The sequence below is a fragment of the Lissotriton vulgaris genome, chromosome 5 (genome assembly GCF_964263255.1).
Source record: "Lissotriton vulgaris chromosome 5, aLisVul1.2, whole genome shotgun sequence".
NCBI classification, from domain to species: Eukaryota; Metazoa; Chordata; class Amphibia; order Caudata; family Salamandridae; genus Lissotriton; species Lissotriton vulgaris.
The window spans coordinates 1913383187-1913404334 of record NC_141693.1 but is presented as its reverse complement, the minus strand read 5'-3'; the positions used below and the strand labels follow the sequence as shown (position 1 = coordinate 1913404334).

The following is a 21148-nucleotide window of genomic DNA, read 5'->3' as shown; positions in this document are numbered from 1 at the left end:
CTACGAACCGACAATGGGCCCCTGTTCCAAGGACAGGAACTAGCCACCTATCTAGCTTCTCTCGGCACTCGGCATCGCCGCATCACCCCTCGCTGGCCGCAGGCCAATGGCGAAGCTGAACGGTTCATGAGGACTCTGAACAAAGTAATCCGAATTGCACATGACAAGAGTCAGTCAGTGGAAATGGCTATCTTTACATTCCTCCGGAGCTACAGGCAAACACCCCACACAACCACGGGGGTGGCACCAGCACACATCCTCATGGGACGAGTAGGGACTGACTCCATTCCCCATCATCCACAGTGGACCCCAGAGGGGACGGATGAAGACAGGATTGCGAGGAAACGGCAGACAACGTATGCCCAGATCAGCAAGAGAAGAGGAGCCGTAGCAGTCAAGTTCAGCAGGGGAGACTTAGTGCTCCTAAGAAACAGAGTAACTAGCGGGAAATTCAGACTGACCTATGAACGAGGACCCTGGCGTATAATCAGTGTAAAAGGCACCCGCATCATAGCTGCCAGAGGGAGAGAGATAGTAACCCGGAATGTGTCACACTTCAAGCGGTTTCATCCGGAACTAGGGTCACGCTGCACTTCCAACCTCCCTTCAGCAAATGGCGCAGTTGTTAGTCCCACTGCCCCTGAATCAACAACAAGCCAGGAAGACTCTCGAAGAGGTACTAATCCCGAGGACTCAAGCAGTGGGCTGAACGAGGATGCAGACACCTTTGAAAATATGGAGAATCCCGACGTTGCGATTAATAGTCCTCAGCCATCAGTCCCAACCAGTGAAGAGGGCACCCTGAGGCGAGGGGAGCCACAATATGGGCTGAGAAGAAATCCAGAACCTTCCTGTCGCCTGCGGGACTACCTCACGTAAGACTATTCTGATGCCAATCCAGTCTTCTACGCAGTAGACTGTTGTTTGTTCCATATCATGTCTGTTGATCTAAAAGGGTTTTGAGCAGAACTGCTAGCTGCAATATATCAAGGTGGACTGTTTAAATTTTGTTTGTTTTTCTTTTGTTTTCTTTCTTCATGTTTTAGGAGGAATGTTGTGTTCCTGGTTCTGGCACGCCTGTGACGCCACGGGCGTGCAACGTTGGGTCATGTGACCTCCTATAATAAAGAGGGGCCACGCATGCACGTACGGCAGTCAGGCACGAGTGCGGAGAGCCATAAAGAGATCCCAGGTGTCCGTCTCTCTTATTTCCACGGCCACGTGTTAGGCCTTAGCCTCTTTAGGTGCCCGAGTGTAGGGCCCGAGTTACTGCCCCCAGGGTTGTCCTTGCCACCCCAACAACACAACACTTCCCAGTGCAGTGTGGGATTCAGTGTCCTTCGGCCAAGAGAACTTCATGGGTTATTATGTTTTAGTATATGAAAAAGGAATAACAACTTGAATATAAAGCCTTGATGAAGTTGCGGGATAACACCGCGAACGCAACAAAAAACGTGTTGGCTGTTGAAAGCTGATTATGAAGTCCACATGAATAAATCCTGAAAAAAAGGAACACAACGCTTTTATGTTAATTTTAATGTGTGATTTAATAAGTTCTGTTTGCTGCTGTGAAAACTGGGAGACCTATTTGTTTATTTGACGTGTGCTGGGGAGATAATTTGCATGTTAAAATAAGCTGTGGCTTTTTTCTGTGGAGGTGGTTGGTTCTCCACACCTTACAGCACAGTCCTACAAGATAAGAAAGAACTCTATAAACTGGCTGTGTGAATCTACCTAGTGGCGCCAAGAACCTATACATAATACCACATTTCTAAACAGTATATTCTTTTTAAACATGGTCTAGTTTGGTTAAGAAAATTGTGCAGCAGTTTATAACAAAAGTTTACCTTTTTGAAAAACGATCACAGACATGGTGGTCTGCTGGTGCCAGCAGGCCACAGCCCCTATGAAGGCAGCCAATGGGAGTGAGTCACAATGTGTGACCTGGCTCGAGAATATTAAAGTGGTAGGTCTGAGTGCAACCTGCGCTGAATCTGAATTTTCAAAACTGGCCTATTTGTACACAGCTCAGTTCGGAAAAGTATTCACTGTTTGCAAACTGTGGAAGTGCAGTATTTATTTACACATTTGAACAATGATAGATGACTCGTTGGCATTCTGGCAGCCAGAGGAGAGAATAGGCTTGTTATTTACCCACTTGTTCCACCGGGCTTTGACCCGTAGTGTAGCGAACAGAAGGGAGCTGTTGGTTTTACTTAATGTTAGCTTACCTCTGTGCTACTATTACTATGGTAGGGGTGTTGGGTGCAGAGTGAGGAGTTTTCAGATCCTAGGTGGTTGGAATACAAACTTGAAGTCTGTCTAATCTATGTGTCATTAATGGCATTATCTATTGGCTGGGATGCCACCTCTACTAGTTGAATACTACTTGTATCGCAATGATGCTTGTGACTCTAAACATCTTTGATGCCTTCCATCCCAAACATAGCAATTAGCGGGACTTGACATCTGTGCTGAAGCAGATGTAGTAGAAACATAGGTAGAATTGCATCAATTACTATTCACCAGAAAATGAGGAATTATCTTAATTGGTTTCAAATTGCACATGGCCTGTGCTCAATTTTTGTATTATAGGCAGGATATCACTAATACCTATTCTTGCATACATTTTTGCAGTGCTCTTTTAACCCTTAGCTAGGTTCATGTTATTTCAGTAATTCTACATACATCGAAAAGAGACTGCAGTTGTAACACATTGCAGTACTACGGCACCTTCTCCCCTTGAATTATTTATTAATGCCAGCTTTGTGTATCCCTTCAGAAAGGAAAATGTTTCTTGAAGGCTATTTATGTGTTATTTGAGAATTGGGGCTTTGGGCTGCATTTTGGGCTGACGCTGGTCTGCATTGGGCTGAATTTGAGACAGTACCTGGCTGCTTTGGGCTTGGGACAGCACCCAAAATCTGGCAACACTGCTGTCAGATTTCATTTTCATATGGCAGAGAAAGATAGTGTGAATTGACAGAAAATATGCTCTCATTTTAGCTTCTGGAGCACTTTCCATAACATCTATGGGGAAGTCATGAGAAAATAGTTTCCTCTCAAACGTGACTCTTGAAATCCCAGCAAAAGGCTTTTGCTTGGGGTAAAAAGAACTTTCTAACACACCACAATTCCTAAAATTAGAATGGTACCATCAACAACTTATTTATATTGTAAATATCTGGAATCGCCCTTTATACGTTCTCCTTTTTTTGACCCTCAAAACCTGCCATTCACTACACTGCATTTCAATAGTGTGCGGGTTCCGGGACACCATCCCTTGGACCCAGAGCAAATGCCACACAGCAATACAATGTGCCCTCTCTGCCCTCTGTGCCCGTGTTTGGGGGAGCGGAGGGCCATGAGACAGTAGTGCACACCTGCGCTGGAAGGAGAGCAAGAGGTGTGTTCTCACCAGCTGAGGAAGCAGAAGTATGGGAGGCAGGACAGGAGCCTCAGTCGGCAGCATGGGAGTGGGCTCTCTCCTCCAAGAAAAAGCCAAAAGCAGAACAAAAGATGTGGCTCAAGGTTGGAGTTTAACCAAAAGCATAGACTGGTTTGGAGCATCCCATAATGCCCAGCATTGGGGTTATTTGAACCTGTTTTGCTTTCGTGGTGCCCAATACGGGTAGACATTTACACAATTTCCTTTAGGGGCTGCAGGGAGTGCACTAACCCTGCGTCTCCCAGGTCAGAGGATATTTGACCATCCAACTTTTTCAAGCATTCTAAAAGCTGGAGCTTTAGCTCTTCAGCTCAGAAATGCAGGGAACATTACTGGTTTGTACTAAGGCTGTCGTATGTGGCCTGAAGTGGTAAAAGGACCATATAACATAACACATGTTTAATTTTATACTGAATACATAAGCTTTATTGACAATATTTGTTGAAGAACCCAGCAATGCCTATTAATAGTGCCGGCATTTGAACATGGATATTGTGCCCATTGATTTTAAAGGTAAATACTAGTATGTGATTATCCCATTTATTTTAATGAGGTACCTCAATGACAAAGACAATAGGGTTGCCTTATAGTTTAATTAGGTGACCTCTTTGAAGGCCAATACACCTTCCTTTTATTGAAGTTATGACCCCTTGACAAGGCCAGCAGTCCTGCTTTCCCTTTTTTATCAAGTTTGTTACTGTATTCCCAACATAAGTACAGTAGAAACCATCTCTCCTAGGTCATACGTGGTGTACAGCTTATTAGGCACTTTGCCAGGACCATTCCTGAAAGACCTTTACACCTCTAAAATGAAATACAAAAGCCTACCCACCTTTAAGCAGGTCCAACTGTGACTTACTCAGAGTTGTTAATACTACCAAACATAGTCCATCTGGGGCAGGCTTAGGATCTCAAGATGAGGAGGCATTGCATCATTACATCAACAATGTTTATTAGCAACAATGTCTTTACTATCAATTCAATAGGTAAAAAAGTCAAAAGAGGTTTAAAACTCTCAGATGAGGAGGAAATGGTCTCTGAGGTTGCCCATGCAGGCGATACTGTAGTAGAGGGTCCTAATAGATTACAGAGTCATCAGTCAGGTGGCAGTAATTAATCTCTCTGTCGCTGCAATGTTCCAGAGGTTTGAGTGTCACTGTATCTTGTCAGAGGCTTCTTTTACTTCCATGTGGCTGCAATAGTTATTTTTGCTGCCCCCCCCCCCACCAGACAAGCCCATGCAACAAAGTTATCGGATTTAGGTTTGTATTGGGGATCTTAGAACCCGATCTTTAGGAGTATAAATGGGAATGTTCTGTAATGGGACAGCCCAGAATCATTCTAAACCCTGCAACTACCTCCTTCCAGAACCCCCTTATCCTAAGACAGGTCCACACAATGTGTGAAAAGTCTCTCTGTTCCTTACACTCCCTCAAACACAGCAGGCTAACTGTCAGGTAGCATTTGTGTATAATGGTGGAATGCTTGTATCAATTGTATAGCAGCTTATAACTAGCTTCTTTGCCTAATATGCATGAGAATATTTATTTTTGTAAAGTATGTAAGTGTGTACTGTACAGTCGTCCACTTCTCTAGATAAGGGTCAGTGCTCGGCAGCCAGGCCTTCAGGAGTAAATGACTAAGTGTAGATATTACCCCTTGTGTGCCTCTAACCAAGTGCTTAATCTGCATTAGGTCTCTCAGGGTCACTGCTTTCATTGTAGAATGTGTCGGCCAGTGTTGCAACTGGGTGTATCACAACCGTCCATCTCATCCAGATGGAAATCTCACTTGCTATCATTAAACGATTTGCTGTCATTTTGGCATGCCGATCCCAGATCATGAGATAGCTACCGTGTCTCCACGCATCAAATGGTCCCAGGGCCAGCGCCAGAGTAATTCCAGATTGAAGTGAATTGGAGCCTAAGGAGAGCGATACATGGTGAAATGTAATCGCCTATTTAAATCGCCCCAGATCGTTAAAGTTGTGGCTGTCAGGGTGCCAAGATAGAGGTTATGGTGTCTGTTATGTGTAGGTTTCCAGAACAAGTCCTAGAAAGATGGGCCTGCAACAGCACTTTCCATGTGTACCCAAGCATATTCCCGCACACTGCAGTCAGCTAAAACTTGCAGATGGGCAGCTACATAATATAAGTAGACATCTAGCAGTGCCACTCCATACCCCTCTTTTGGCTTGCATTGGATGGCATAGGATACTCGTGGGCTTTAGCCTCCCTAGCTATATTTCAAAAAAGGCACCTTTTATCGTCTGAAAGAAGGAATCTAGAACAGCATAGAGATACAGCATTTTTGCACAATTTGTCCATTTCAAATGTGTTAACTTGGCCCAACCAGAACACCAGGAGAGTCTCCCATCTATGCAGATATCTGGAATATCTGTCAAAAGCATACCCTCCTGGTATGAGATACTGGTAGTTGCACAGTGAAATGGCAATAGGGTCCTGAGTCTGGCAACCTCCTCTTAAGGGATATTAGGACTTTTAAAACCGGATGCTTGTTGCAAGCACTCTCGAAGAGTTTGTAGTCTCTATGATGTGCTCAGATTAATCGGGGACAATACGATATCATCAGTGAACCTCATTAATTTGTGTTCTTCTGTGCCAAAAGTAAGGCCTGAGACATCTCCGTCATTTCAATGGCGTGCTGACAATGGCTCAACATGAAGCTGGAAGGGTAGAGGTGATAGGGGGCATCCCTGATGGATGTTCCTTCTCAGTAAGAGGACAGATGTAGTTCTCGCAATGAAGGTTATGTTTAAGCCTGGGCAAAGCACTACGCGTAGTTTGCAAAGTTTGTGCTACTTCGCACTAGACGAATTGCATGTAGCACAGTGCAAACACGCGTAACATTGTGCAACGGTCATTTTTTGCTTGCTCGTGGTCCTCAACGTCAAGTTGGCGACCGCGAGCAAGCAAAATGACATCCCAGTGAGACTTTTTCCTCATTTGCGATCAGCAACATCAAGTTGCCGATCGCGAGCGTGGAAAATAAATCTCCCGGCGAGATTCTCAACGCCAGGAGGTCAGGTTTTTCATTGCGAGTGGTCGCTTATGCTCGCGACCGCTCGCGATAAGAAACTACCAGTCCGCGCTGAGAAAGCTGCTGCTCGAGTAAAAATCTACTCGAGTGGGAGAAAGCAACAGCATACACTGTGCAAGATGCAGTTTGCACTGATTGCACAGTGTGGACATGCACCGGCACTGTGCAATCAGTGCGAAAAGCATTTTGCACAGTGCACAATGCAGTTCGCGTCGCTCGCGTAGTGCGAAGTGCACTTCGCGTGGCTACGTGTAGCGCTACTTCGCGAACTACGGCCATGGTTAGTTATGTTAGAAGATGATTCCTGATACCTCTCCAACGGCCTTGTTAAGAAATGGGGGCTGAACCCCGCAGTATCTAGGACTCAGGCTAGAAAGTGCCAGTCCACCCATCGATGGATGTCCAAAGTGCCCAATACGGTCAGTTTCACTTTTTTGCAAATCATAACAATGTAGCATGAAACTCAATAAATGGATTCTGCATGAAATTCCAATAAAGCGGAACTGAAAATTCGGATTGCTGAACCCATCGTATCAGGGCAGGATTGTAAGGGTTTTCTGGCCCTTTCCAAGTCAATTGTCTCCAGCATCTAAGAGACAGCCATCAAGGTTGCCTAGGCAGACAAGCATTGGCATAGTCAATAGGCCTCGCCTTTGGGATCTTATAAGTATTTAGTTAAGCAGCACAATATCCTTGGTGCAACAACATCAACTGTTGCATGGCTAAACACTTATAAGGTCCCAAAGGCGAGACCTATTGACTATGCCAATGCTTGTTCTAACTGTGAGCGTTGTGAGGTAGTGAGCTTGAGGAGGTTGTTTGTGTCTAAGTATTTAGTTTGTGCTTCTATTCTGGGACATTCCTTCTTATAGTTCGCTATAAAAGGAGTGAAAGGCTGCTGGTTTGTCCCCCTTTCTAGTAAGCTTGGTACCATTGTGTAAAACTATATCTATCACATAGTGCCATTCCTGTTGTATGCATGACAGACAGGCCAAGTGGGAACCTATCTTGTTGCTGTGTAAGTAATGTGTGTGTTTCAGTTTGAGGAGGATAAGCTGATTTGTGTCCATAATACATAAGTGGCCTCAAAGCGTCATGAACTGCCCTTTCTTTGAGATGTTGGGGTACATTTGTAATCTCCTTCCAAGGTTTTAAGCTCCTTCTCAAGGACTTCTCTATGTTGTGGTTGGAATATCCTTAGATATGCTAGCTGACTTATGCAGGTACCCCGTAGCACTGTTTCTCAGAGCTGCACCTTCGACATGCCAGGGATGTCACTATGTTGAAATGACTCCTTTATGGATTCCGTCAGCTGGGTCTCCTTAGACCAGGGCTGGATATCAATCTGGGGCTTCTCTGAGGAAAGATCCCCAAATCGAGTGTCACAGTCACAGGGGCAAGGGCCGATATACAGATTGTGGCTATCTCAGAGCCCAGATTAAGGTAACTAGTGGAGAGCAAACAAGTATATAATGTATTCTCAACTGTGTCTTATGTATATGGGAAAAGAAGGTATAGCCTTTGTCTGTTTAGATGTTGTTCTCACAAAATATTCTGGAGTTCAAAGTCTCTCAGCTTCCATTTAAATGTTGAAGAAAATCCCCCCAAGTGTGGGGTGCCTGTTCCTGTCTCCCAAAATGGGTTCTCGCACAGAGTAGAAGTCACCCATCAAAATGATGTCGCCCACTGCTATCACTGTCAAGATGTGAACAGTTTTATATAGCACGGCATCCTGGCCAGTGTTAGGAGCATACATATTACCACCACCGTAAGTTCACGATCCTCCTCCGAGCCCCTGACAACAAGAAATAAGTCCTCCCTATTTTTCTTACACTGGTGAGCACAGAAAGGGAACAAATTGCCTACAAAGAGAGTGATCCAATTATGCTTTGTGGGTCCCAATGAATAATAGGCCTGCCTGAGAGTTAGGTATGGGCGGAAAATCTGTTTCGCTCGCGGATTTTGCGGATTTTCGGGAAATCCGCAATCCGCGAGATTCGCGAATCTCCCGCAAAATCCGCGAGCAGCGGATTTTGCTCGCACTGCTCGCACTGTTCGCGTGAGTTCGCGGCTTCCCAGTACAACTTCGCGCCCCGCGAATAAGTGCTAAATTGCAGAAATATGATCTTAGCAAAACTGAAACTACTTGCCAGGTTCAAAAGTTCAGGCTCATCATTAGTAGCCATTTCCTGTAGTGCTTCCTGAGGGGCCCCTCCAGAGTTCAGTTGCCAGTTGCAACTATTATGTGACCCTGCTCTGAACCTCAGAATAGTTACACATATGCCACAAAGGTCCTGAATTACAGCGAAGGGAGACAAGCAGGAGCCAGGCTGGAAGTTAAAATCCATTAATCAGCCCCTAATTCATTATTGTCAGTTGGGGCAGGGCAGGTGTTGTAACTAATTTTGCAACAATGAAAGCACTTAGCAAGTGCAAAAGATCACTAATCAGGGCGCACTAAGGAAGCAGGTGCCAGCTAAAAAAATATTCTGTGACACATTAATCAGCCCCAAATTAATTCAGGTCACTTGAGGCAGGGAAGGTGTGCTTTGCTTTGCCGAAAATAATGTACACTGGACAACCAGAGGGTGTGGTGATGAAACAGAGGGTGGCATGGGTGGGCCAGAGGGTGGCATGAGTAGTCAGAGAGTGGCAGTGGTGACAGAGAGTGGCAGTGATGAAGAAGAGTGTCCCAAACAGGCTGGACACGTAGAAACAACAAGTTCGCAAAACTTGCGACCCGACAGGTAAGTTCGCAAATTGCGAAATTGTAAAAACCCTCGCGAACTGGCAGAAACACGGGCGAACACAAAAAAAAAAAATCCGCAAATTCGCGGGAATTCGCGGATTTTGCGGATTGCGAGTTCGCAAATCCGCAAAATTCGCGAACGCGAGATCCGCAAAATTCGCCCATGCTTACTGAGAGTATAATTTGTGGCTAAATTTAGTGTCATCTACCCATTTGAGGCATATGTCCTGCGATGGAAGGAGATCTTAAATGCCCCTCTTCATAAAGTGATGAATCATGGTCCGTTTACTGGGGACATTCATTGCCTGTCAATCAATCAATCATGACATTTATAAAGCACACTATATATACCCGTGAGGGTCTCAAGGCGCTGGGGGGAGGGGGAAGGGAGCTGCTAGTGATCAAAAAGCCAAGTTTCGAGGAGTCTTCAGAAGGCCAGTAGGTCTTGGGTCTGCCGTAGGTTGGTTGGGAGGGTGTTCCAGGTTTTGACGGCGAGGTGGGAGATCTGCTGCCAGCGGTCGTTCTTCAGATGTGGGGGAATGTGGCAAGGGTGAGGTTGGTGGAGCGGAGCTGGTGGGTGGGGGTGTAGAAGTTGAGTCGTCTACTGAGGTATGCTGGGCCGATCTTGTAGAGAGCTTTGTGTGCGTGGATGAGGAATTTGAAGGTTATCCTCTTGTTGACGGGAAGCCAGTGCAGGTCTCTCAGGAAGGTTGTAACTTGGCTGCGGCGGGGGACGTCGAGGATCAGACGTACCGAGGCGTTCTGGATGCTTTGCAATCGTCTCAGGAGCTTGGCCGACGTTCCTGCATAGAGGGCGTTTCCGTAGTCCAGCCTGCTGGTGATGAAGTCCTGGGTGACTGTTCTTCTCGTCTCGGTGGGGATCCACCTCAAGATCCTGTGGAGTATTCGGAGGGTGTTGAAGCAGGATGAAGAGACGGCGTTGACCTGCTTGGTCATGGAGAGGGTGGAGTTGAGGATGACCCCTAGGTTGCACGCGTGGTCGGTGGGTGTCGGGGCTGTTCCTAGTGTTGTAGGCCACCAGGAGTCATCTCAGGCTGAAGAGGTGGAGCCGAGGATGAGAACATCCGTCTAGTCCGAGTTCAGCTTCAGTTGGCTATTCCTTATCCATACGGCGACGGCCTTCATTCCTTCGTGGAGGTTGGTTTTGGCGGTGTGGGGGTCTTTGGTGAGGGAGATGATCAGCTGGGTGTCGTCGGCGTAGGAGATGATGTTGAGGTCGTGCTGTCGGGCCATGTGGGTGAGGGGTGCCATGTAGATGTTGAACAGCGTCAGGCTGAGGGAAGAGCCCTGGGGTACGCCACAGATGATTTCGGTGGCAATGGGGAGAAGGGGGGGAGGTGGACGCTCTGAGTCCTGCTGGAGAGGAAGGATGTGGTCCAGTCCAGGGACTTCTCTTGGATCCTGGCGTTGTGTAGGCGTGTTCGTAGTGTGCAGTGGCAGACCGTGTCGAAGGCAGCTGACAGGTCCAGTAGGATGAGGGCTGCTGTTTCTCCGTTGTCAAGCAGGGTGCTAATGTCATTGGTTGCTGTTCTCCTCGTGGAAGCGGTTCAGTTCTTTGTTGGCGATTTTCTCAGTGACCTTCGCCGGGAACGGGAGCGGAAGTTCTTGAGGTCCTTGGGGTCCGCCTTGGGTTTCTTGAGTAAAGCGTTGATCTCAGCGTTGGCATCGGCGTGCTTCCATCCTTCCGGGAAGGTTTCTGTCTCGAAGGAGATGTTGATTACTTTCCGGAGATGGGGTGCGATGGCTGTGCTGGCCTTGTTGAAGATGTGGTGAGGGCATGGGCCTAACGGTGATCCGGAAAGGATGGTGTCCTCGTCGTTGATGCTGGTCCAGGAGAGTAGGCGGTTGGTGCAGGTGGGGGTCATGGGGGCGGGGGTTGTCGGGCAGTCGTGGCATTAAAGCTGTTGTGGATGTTGGCGATCTTGCAGTTGAAGAAGGTGGCCAGCGAGTCGCACAGGTCTTGCGAAGGCGGGATGTTGTTGGTGTTAGAGCTGGGGTTGGAGAGTTCCTTCACAATGTTATGTGTTGTGTGTGTTGTTATCCAGGCGGTCTTTGAATGAAGCCCTCTTGGCGGCACTGATGAGTTGATGGTGTCTGCAGGTGGCGTTCTTGTGGGCTGCGTAGCTTTCACATGTTCGTTCACGGAGCCAGTTTTCGGCATGTTCGTTTGGAGGCCTGGAGGTCTACAGTGAACCAGGTGGCTTTCTTGTTGGTGTTGCTGTTGGAGGGTGTCTTGAGCGGGGTGAGGGTGTTGGCGCATTTGTTGATCCATAGTCTGAGGTTGTGGGCGGCGGTGTCGGGGTCGGTGTGGTCGGTGGGAGGGTTCTGGGCGAGGGCGGTTGTTAGCTGGTCTTCTGTGACCTTGCTCCAGCAGTGTCGAGGCATCTATTGAGTGTGGTGGTGCGTGTTTGGCTTCCTGAAGGTGAAGTGGATGCAGTGGCGATTGGTCCAGTGGGGTTCGATGGTGCGGTTGAAGGAGACGTGGGGGCTTACGGTGAAGATGGGGTCGAGCATGTGGCCGGCAGCATGAATTGGTGTTGTCACGAGCTGCCCAAGGTTGTCAAGGTTGTCGATCAGGGTGGTGGAGTTGATGTCGTTGTTGTTCTCGATGTGGAAGTTCAGGTCCCTGAGGAGGATTTAGTCCATGGAGGCGAGGGCGAGTGTGCTGATGAAGTCGACGATGGAGTCGCTGAACAGTGGTCAGGGTCCGGGGGTCTGTAGATGAGGGTTCCTCTGAGGGTGGTGTTGGGTCAGTGTGGATCTGGAAGGGCATGTGTTTGGCGGAGCTGAGGGTGTCGTCGTTGTTGGTCGAGACTGATGGTGTTCCTGTGGACAATGGCAATAGCCTCCTCCTACGCAGTTGATGCGGTCCCTGAGGGTGATCTTATAGCCTTCCGGAATTGCTATTGCGATGTCGGGAGCTGAGGTGGGGTTCAGCCAGGTCTCTGTCAGGAAAGCGACGTCTGGGGAGGTAGAATCGAGAAGGTCCCAGAGTTCGACAGCGTGTTTGCGGACGGAGCAGGTGTTGAGGAGGAAGCATCTGAAATAGTTGGGTCCTTTGGTTGGTGGTTTTGTGGGCCGAGTGCTGGTGAAGCTGCAGTTCCGGCAGGTGAAGGGTCCTTGGGTGCGCTTCGGGTTGGCCTGGTAGCAGGTGTGTTCTCGTCTGGGGTTGAGTGCGTGGAGGGTGCTGGCATCGTAGCGCTGTCAGGCATTGTGGTGTTTGCGGGGGACAGGGGTTCTGGCGCTGGACGGGGTCCAGGTGCAGACAGGCACGGACGGGCTTGCTTAGGTGCGCCAGCGGTGCAGCCGCCATAATAAGGGGAGGTGGGAGGGAGGAGCAGCTGGGAGGGGGTAGCGGACGAATGGGAGCGGGGGGCGGGCCGCAGGGGACGCAGCGGCGGGAAGCGGGACCAGCGATGGCACAGAAGGAAAATGGGCACAGTGGAAAAGGGAGGAAACAAGTACAAGACAAAGCTAAACAGGCAACAAGCACTGTAAATACAGCTAATGAAGCACAGAAACGAGCACAATAAAAGCAATAACAAGGGCAGAGAAAGCAAACCTAAGGCCTACCACTGCCACAAGGGATGAGGCGCAGGTGGGAGCCTGCGGGTTGAGGCGGGCCTCAAACTCACGGCAGCTGTGCTGAGATGCAGGCACATTCTTCAATGCCTCTTGGTCTCTTTCAGGCCTCAAGAACCCTGGTTCCTACCATGTCCATATCTGACCGCAGCATGGCGATCTTTTCACCGAGTATGGAATTGAGATCGCTGATCTCGGCTGTCCACCACAGGCTCATTCCGCAGCTCCACCTTAAAACTTTTGAAGCTGGTGAGCAGGTCCTCATTCCTCAGCGCCATACTAATCTCCCTTCGAGCTGTCCTCTCCTCTCTGGGCTCAGCTGCTACTTTCCCTCAGTGTGGAGTGCTTGCACCCACAAGTTGTGTAACTTTTTTTCTGTTTGTTTTCTTGGGAGCCTTAGCTGGAATTATTGGTGGGGGATTCATGCACTGAGATTGCAGGTGCACTCGTGAATAGAGTCTGTGTAGGGGCCCCAATGGATATTCTCGGGTGTTTGAATCTGTTGAAATGTAGGTACATACTGGCGATCTTGTTTTGTCAGGTAGGAGCAGATTTAAAATGTACTAGTGGAACTGCTTAGTAGTGAGGAATATTTTAGTAGCAGCATGGCCGGGGTGCTGCATGTGTCGGCCCGGATGGTTCTGTCCCACCAAATGTTGCTACAGGGACCATTCTCTTGTCAATCCTATCCGCCAATATCATAAAAGCCTGTTCAGCATTTATTGCATTATTGCTCCACAAAAGCTGGAATGCCAAGGCAGTTTGCACAGTCCCCTGTTGCTGCATGGTGATTAATCTGGGAGTAAGCAAGGCCTACAGTCAATATCGTCCCCTGCTCAGGCGGTGATCATGGCCCAGAGGGCTAGGCAAGCACAAAGGTCCCCTCAACTGCTGCACTCTTCTGGGTCTAATCAACATTGCCCTCTCCATCCACCCCGGCCCTGTCAGCTGCCTCCACCAGGCTCAGCGACGGGTCCTACCTAGGCTGAGTCCAGAAGGCCAGCTTTAATTAGGGTGTTTCCCTTGGATCCTCTGCACTTCTAGAGGCCCCACACTCACCTCACAGCTGAGGAGACTCTGCTGGCAGGTGCCCAATATGTTACTAGGTCGTCTCAACCAAGCTGACTGCCCAACTCGCTGCTTTCACGCAGAGGGGCCAGATCCTATGGGCTACTGCTCAGACTGGGCCTTCAAGGCCCTCTGGCCGTACCTGTCCTCAGGTCCCACGATGCAGAGTGGGGTTTGAGTCCCTTAAGCAGTTGTTGTTGTTCCGCTGCTCCCCCACTGCCATTCCTGCAGCCATGAAGTAACCCATCGACCTCCTGGGACCACCTCACAAGATCGCCACCTCAGGAAATCTGGGGACTGGTGACTACACGCCTAATATGATGCCCATGGTCATGGAGCTCAATCAAGGAGTGGCCATCGCAGGCCTCCACAGTCCTGATTTGTTTCAAATGACACCCTCTTATATTGCTGTATTCTATCTGGTGTAGGTGGGGCAGGTTATGATTATGAGGACCATTACCAACACAGGGTCAACACAGGGCACATCACGTAAATGTACATCTACCTGATGTGCATCTTTGTAATTTAATGTGTAGTATCCAGTAGTATGTGTTATATATGTATTTGTCCTTTTTCAATGGGTTATTGAGTATTATAATTGCATTCTAGTGAATGAAGATTAGTAGCCCACACCACCTGCCCTGAGTAGGCTATGGACTGCTCTGCTTTGCTACCCTGATAAACCCAGTAGCTGCAATGGGGCACTTGGTTTCCAGTAAGGAGATCCTTGAAGACCTATTACTTGCATAGAACCCACATCTTGCACAACTGATAATAATCTAATTTTTAGATAGCTAGATAGACAGCCTCCTTGCTCAAGTGTATAAATCCCTTTTAATGATAGCACATTGTGGACATCGCCCTACAAACCCCTGCTCATCTGTATTCTTCGTTGTTGGTTTATTTTAGAAAACACTCAGCATCCACAAGGAGAAAATGAGTGAGGAAATGGAAGAACTGCAGTTGTGGAAAGCTGAGGAAAGCAGTACAGCATCTGCGCTGGAGGTGAGAGGAAATGTAGATCTTGTATATGTGGAGGGTATCAGGGCAGATCGAAGAGAGATATGAAGGTTTCAAAAAGTACAGTTAGAATTAATGGGACTTGTGCTGTAATATTTGCAGAAAATCAGAGTAGAGAAGTGAGAGACTTTGGCTTTCCCTGAGAATCAACTATAGCATAGTTAGAGGTTAGACACATTTGATACTTCTGAGAATCATATGAAGCAAAATGGTGGCAAGACACGACTTGATCAATTGAGAGTTACACAAAGAGAAGAGTAGGCTACACTGAAGAGGCATCCCTAAGAAATGATGAAGAGATGAGTTTAGAATTAAAACTGGGAAAACAAGTCATCCCATTAACGTCACACTAAGGCAGTGGAGGCTGGTGAATTGTGAAAGTGGTAGGGCATAAAACCAAATCCTGTACTGTACAAGCAAGTGTAGTAAGCATGAGGACCTGTCACCATGGGACCTTATGGATAGGCTTCTCAAAGGGTATAGATTTTAAATTAAGGATAGTAAATCAATACGCAGCTATATAAACTTACCCAAGGTATATTTTGGCAGTGGATAGCTAGCGTAGATTATTCCTGTAGCACAATACTGCTGTGGTTGGCAATCGGAAATAAAAATCCCCTCTTTTGTACTCTCTGTGCCTTTCTGTCTCCTCCCACCCATCTATTACTCTGTTCCTTTCTCTATGCAGTGCCACACCAAGCTACCTATTTCCATTCCATTTCAATTTCTATAAAAATTCCCATTTTGTTTTTCTGTCTCTCTTGCCTGTATGTAGCGATTTCTAATTTTTTGATTCCTCCTTTTTTCCTTGCCCTGCTTTAATTCCTTCACTCTCCCTCTCTGGCTGTTGCTGTCTCTTCCTTCAATTTTCTCCACACACAGATTGTATTGTATTGCAATATAAATGTAGAGCTTACTACCTTCGTTGGTATTGAAGCACTTGCATGCATATGTAGCATGCTACATCTTGCAAGGTATGAAGGTGGGGAGGCTTCTGTGGTGCTGCCAACTTGTCATGGGACACAGCACTTAGCAGTGTGATGGATGAAGAAATGTGAGAGACAGGCACACAGTTCAGCTGGATCCATACAATTGCACAATGACAACCGGACGAAAGCATTAGTTATGAAACTCCATCAGTAGGCAAGCACAGAAAACTTGGATACATTGGGTTATCTTATAGTTATATATCTACAGTACCAGGCCCTACTGCACACCATACACAATTTGTAGAATATTTCCAATCATTAAATTAGAACATTATGTATACCTTCAGAGTTGTCTCTTTCATCCACAACCGTTTATTTCCTGTCTCGCTATCTCACACTTGCAGGTTGTGTTCCTCCTTGATGTCCCCATTTTCCTTTCTTTCATTTCTTTCCCTCCTTTTTTTCCTTTTTCTGCCTCACTCTCTCTTACTCTGTATGAAACACCAGTGTGAAAATTTCGTTTTGGTCCCCAAAAAGGACAGCAGCTACCCACAACTAGAAAACAACTGCACAAATTAAGTGGTTAATATAACTCGCATGATATGCTTTTTCATTGTTTGCTAAATCATTACAAAACAGAGCAACAAAGTAATTCTACATGAGATTGGATATCAACATTTTCCAGCAAAAAACCTACAAAAGTCGCACATTTCTTGTTCAATTCAACTCCAGGACCTTTACCTTCTACCCAGTCCACAGCTCAAGAACGTATACAAGAAATAACAGATTCCATTGAAATTATATTATCAATCAATTATTTAAGGCTTCATACACCATTTCTGCTATACCTTTTGGCCGCAGTGCTGTAGTTCTCGATAGTTTCAAATATCAAAAACCGACATTCCCTATCTCAATTGCAAGAGGTGGTTACAAGTCCACAGCAAAAGAGAAACTGATGGGAAAGGCGTGTTTAAATTAATATGTTTTTTAGTGAATAACATACATGGTACACACGGGCTTTAGACTGTGTGATAATCTGTGGTTGAGGATGTGCATTTTTATTGTTTAAGCACGATTTGCATTCATTTATACAATAATTATACTTTTGATAATGGTTTGTTCGTACCAGTTAGTCATTAAGTTTTCAAGGCTTTACGAGTCCACACACCAGCCCACTCATTCACTTAAGATGCTTTATTAGGTCTCGTGCCTGCTGTCGCAAAGCGAGTCTATTGTAATCATTTCAGTCCTTTCAGCTTTCAAGGACTACCCAGAGGAGACAAGAGACTGGCACGCGCACGCAGCCTGCCGGAATCGGATCAGGTCGCGCGCGTGAACACGCGCTCCGATTCCGGCAGGCTGTTCACAACACATGCACACGCAGGCAGGCACACACGCAGGCACACACAACACACACACAGACAGACGCATGCACACACACACAACACAGACAGACGCACGCACACACACACACACGCATACAGACGCACACACACGCACGCACACACACGTGCACACACATCCCCCCACTCACCGGGCTCTGTTCCGAGTCCCTGTCTCTCTCGTCAGTCTCAAGGTCCCTCCGCAGTGCTGGTCTTCACCCGGGCCCCCTCCTGGGACCCGGGACTTCAGATGCCGCACTCCGCTTTAGCGCCGGGGCTCGGAGCGCGCATGCGCGGGCAGCCCCCGCCCTCTCACTCTAACCCCGGCTGCTTTCAGTTTCGCTGGTTTCATATTGTGCGTGTGTTCCACATTTTGGTCTCTGATCTCTGTCTTTTGCAGGACACGCGCCGCTTACGTCACATTCTAAAACTGCGCTGTCTTCCCTTCCACCTTGTTTTAAAAATGTATTTATTGAGAGCCACCCTTAGGGCTGCAAGCACCGCAGCAACCACACAGGAGCCCCCAGCCTGGAGCTTCCTTGGCGGGGCTGGTGCAGTAGGCTCGCCCCTTCCGTGATGTCAGGGGAGTCCCAGTGAGATCACTGAAGGGGCAGAACCTACCTCAGCAGCCACGACGAGGGAGCTCCATGCACCACGGCCGCAGCCATGAAGATCCCGGGGGGGGATCCATGAAAATGCAGCCCTCAGCCCCCAGAGCAGCGCCAGCGGTAAGCGGGCTCCGGGGACTTCAGTTTGAAAAACGATGCCTTGAGCCCCAGTGCCTCCCAGTGTCTGCCCAGAGCCAGCCCTACGCACACACGCCCCGGAGCAACGCCTTCCACATGCGTACTCTGGGGGCTTTATTTTTATTCGCAAATAAAGGGGCTTGGAGACCCGCACCACCGGAAAAACCCCAGAGTCCCACATATGGACAGCGGACTCTAGAGATTATACTTTTTAAAAACGGGGCTTCAAGCACACCCCCACCACGCTGCACCCCATATCCCCATCTGGACCCACGGGCTCTGGGGATTTTAATTTAACAATTACTGGTGCCGTGAGCCCCCCACCCTAAACCCACACAAAGCACCAAGGCCGCAGGAGCCCCCAGAGCCTCACACTTGGGATACCGGCCTTTTATTTATTACACCAGGGGCTTCGATCCCCAAACGGTCACAAAAACACAGAGTCCCGCACTTGGGTAGCGGGATCTGGAGACTTTACTTTTCAGAAAGCGGGGCTTCGAGACCCCAATCCGCCTGCACAAGCCCCCCAGAGTACCATGGCAGGAAGCGGACTCTGGGGGGCCTTCGCGCAATAACCACTCCACGCATCAGTTTGCGTAAAAGGCCATTTATTAGGACAGACATGACATTTACAATAAACATAACATCATTAACTTAACAATCCCCCCAACATCCTGCCTTTCAACCGTCATCCACTCACGTGCTCCACCACCCACTCCCAAATCACACCACGACCTCTTTGCATCTCATTCACTTCCCCTTTTCACTTTCCAACTCCTCGGTCATTTCCATCCATTGCACTCCCGTCTACCACTCTCTCCCATCCTGCACCTGTAACCCCCTCCCTGGAAGGGTGATTCTGCCCGTCATGGACTCCCCTCCCCTCCCAGTTCCCGGAAACACCCCCTATCGTGCCATCCTGTCCTAAACTGGCATGTTGCCCAACATGGCAACTTCAACAACAACACCCAGCTTCCCCTTTCAACCAAGTAGGGTGGGTGGGTGGCAAAACTGACTTCTCCCTGAGGCACCGGGGACAGGAAAAGGAAGTTGTTCCCCTCCTGTCCCCCTAAATAGCCTCCTACCTAACCCCTCCCACCCTGACCTAACCCTAACTACTTCCTGCCTGTCCCTATCTCGCGCAAACTCCCCGGGGAAAAGACTGGTCTGCCGACCTGCTTTCCCCGGGGGCCGCATCGCGCAATAACCACTCCACGCATCAGTTTGCGTAAAAGGCCATTTATTAGGACAGGCATGACATTTACAATAAACATAACATCATTAACTTAACAATCCCCCCAACATCCTGCCTTTCAACCGTCATCCACTCACGTGCTCCACCAGCCGCTCCCAAATCACACCACGACCTCTTTGCATCTCATTCACTTCCCCTTTTCACTTTCCAACTCCTCGGTCATTTCCATCCATCGCACTCCCTTCTACCACTCTCTCCCATCCTGCACCTGTAACCCCCTCCCTGGAAGGGTGATTCTGCCCATCATGGACTCCCCACCCCTCCCAGTTCCTGCCACCCAGGGAACCCCCGGAGGGCGGTTACCTGTCCCACCAAGCGTGCACCTTTCGAACTCAGTCCCTCTTACACCAGATCGATTCATTCCATAAAGAGCTAATCAAATCCCACAGCTTCATCAGGTAAAATGCGTTTCCCATGTGAGAAAGGTTCACGCCATCGTCCCTGAAAAGAAGTGGCTGTTCCAGCTGAAGCCGGACATGAGCCAGCACTTTGATACCCCGATCCGCACAAAAGAGTCTCATCGCCCTGTTCAATTTCCTGCTGGCCCTTTCAACGACCACAGGCTTGAGTGCACCCCTCCAGATCCTCGGTGGAACAAATTCAGTCCACACTATACAGGCGCCAGCCAGATTGCATTTCATCACCTCCAAGTCCCTCTGCAGCAAATGCAACAGTGACACCCCCGATTGCTTCACCAAGTCATTTTCCCCCAGGTGGACGATAAGCATGTCCGGGCAGCCCAGCTGCGACACTTTCCTTGTTAGCCACGGCAACAGTTCACCCCATCGCATTCCACTCTTACCCCACCATTGTACTACGTGATGGCTGCTCCTCAGGCCCAGGCTACGGCCGTACACCTGCCTGTCAGCGTATTTCGAAGCCCAGTATACAAAAGAATGCCCAACGACCCAAGTGACCGTCTTGGCCCCCGGTCCACGAACACAACCTACGAAGAGAAAGAGATTAGTACCAAAGCTTAACAAGAAAAACGCCAAGCAGCGCAGCCGTCCAAGCAGTGCGCCCCACGCCCTCACTTGCGCACATAGCGCTCACAGCACCGCGACCGCCAGCGACCAATCCTCCTGATCTCCTCCCACGACCAACCCAAGCCCGCCGCCGCCGTGGCTGCCCCAATCCGAAACGAATGCATGCCAAAACGAGCCGGATCCCTGCCCAGCCTCTTCAAAGCCATCCGCAAGACCGCCAACAACTGGAATGACGTCAAACACTTCCGCGACTCGTGCACAAAAATGCCCCCTTCTGACCTCCGCACTCGACCACCAAAACTCAGCCACTCACGCACCGGGCACACGCTCGCACACCCACTCTCCGACAACCAAACCCACTTGCCCCGCCCCACCAAGCTGGTCAGTCTTGGAACGTCCCAACCAAATGCCCAATCGCTCCCCATCCACACGCACATCAGCAAACATCCGACCCGGCGCCCCACGGGTCCCCAGCAATTCTGACACACGAAATGCTCCGAAAAACATCCAAATCATGCACAAGCAAAACAGTGCCACCTCCTCCCCGTCATAACAACAGAAACGCAATTCCTGCAAAACCTTCTACAACAAGTCAAACGTGACCGTCTCCCGTGGCAACTCCCCCCCACCCAACTCCGCCCGCACCCGCCCCCAACCCTTCAACACTCGGCTCAGCAGATCCGATCTAGCCGGATTAAAAACCATATACACCATGCTGTAGAAAGAAACACCCGCCAACTTGCCAGCTATCGTCGTCTGCGACAACCCCCTATCCATGCAGTCCAACACAAAGCGCACCACCCTTTGTTCACACTCCTCTTTCGGCAACGTCCCCTCATCCTTCCCCAAACCCGCAAAGTCCCCAAACTCAGTCCAAGCCAATCTGTATGCCCGCCTAGTAG

General features: G+C 48.8%; 1 protein-coding gene and 1 pseudogene across 2 annotated transcripts in view; one reads left to right on the top strand and one right to left on the bottom strand.

Annotated features, from left to right (window-relative positions):
* Positions 1-21148, bottom strand: part of LOC147717705 (E3 ubiquitin-protein ligase TRIM39-like) — a 948681-nt pseudogene that overhangs the window by 384306 nt on the left and 543227 nt on the right. The gene's annotated exons all lie outside the window — the stretch shown is intronic.
* LOC147717707 (E3 ubiquitin-protein ligase TRIM11-like) overlaps positions 1-21148 on the top strand; it is a 442086-nt gene that overhangs the window by 94423 nt on the left and 326515 nt on the right. Inside the window, exon 3 of the mRNA XM_086919295.1 lies at positions 14838-14933. Coding sequence (XP_086775421.1) covers positions 14838-14933 — 96 coding nt within the window. The remainder of the gene's footprint in view (positions 1-14837; positions 14934-21148) is intronic.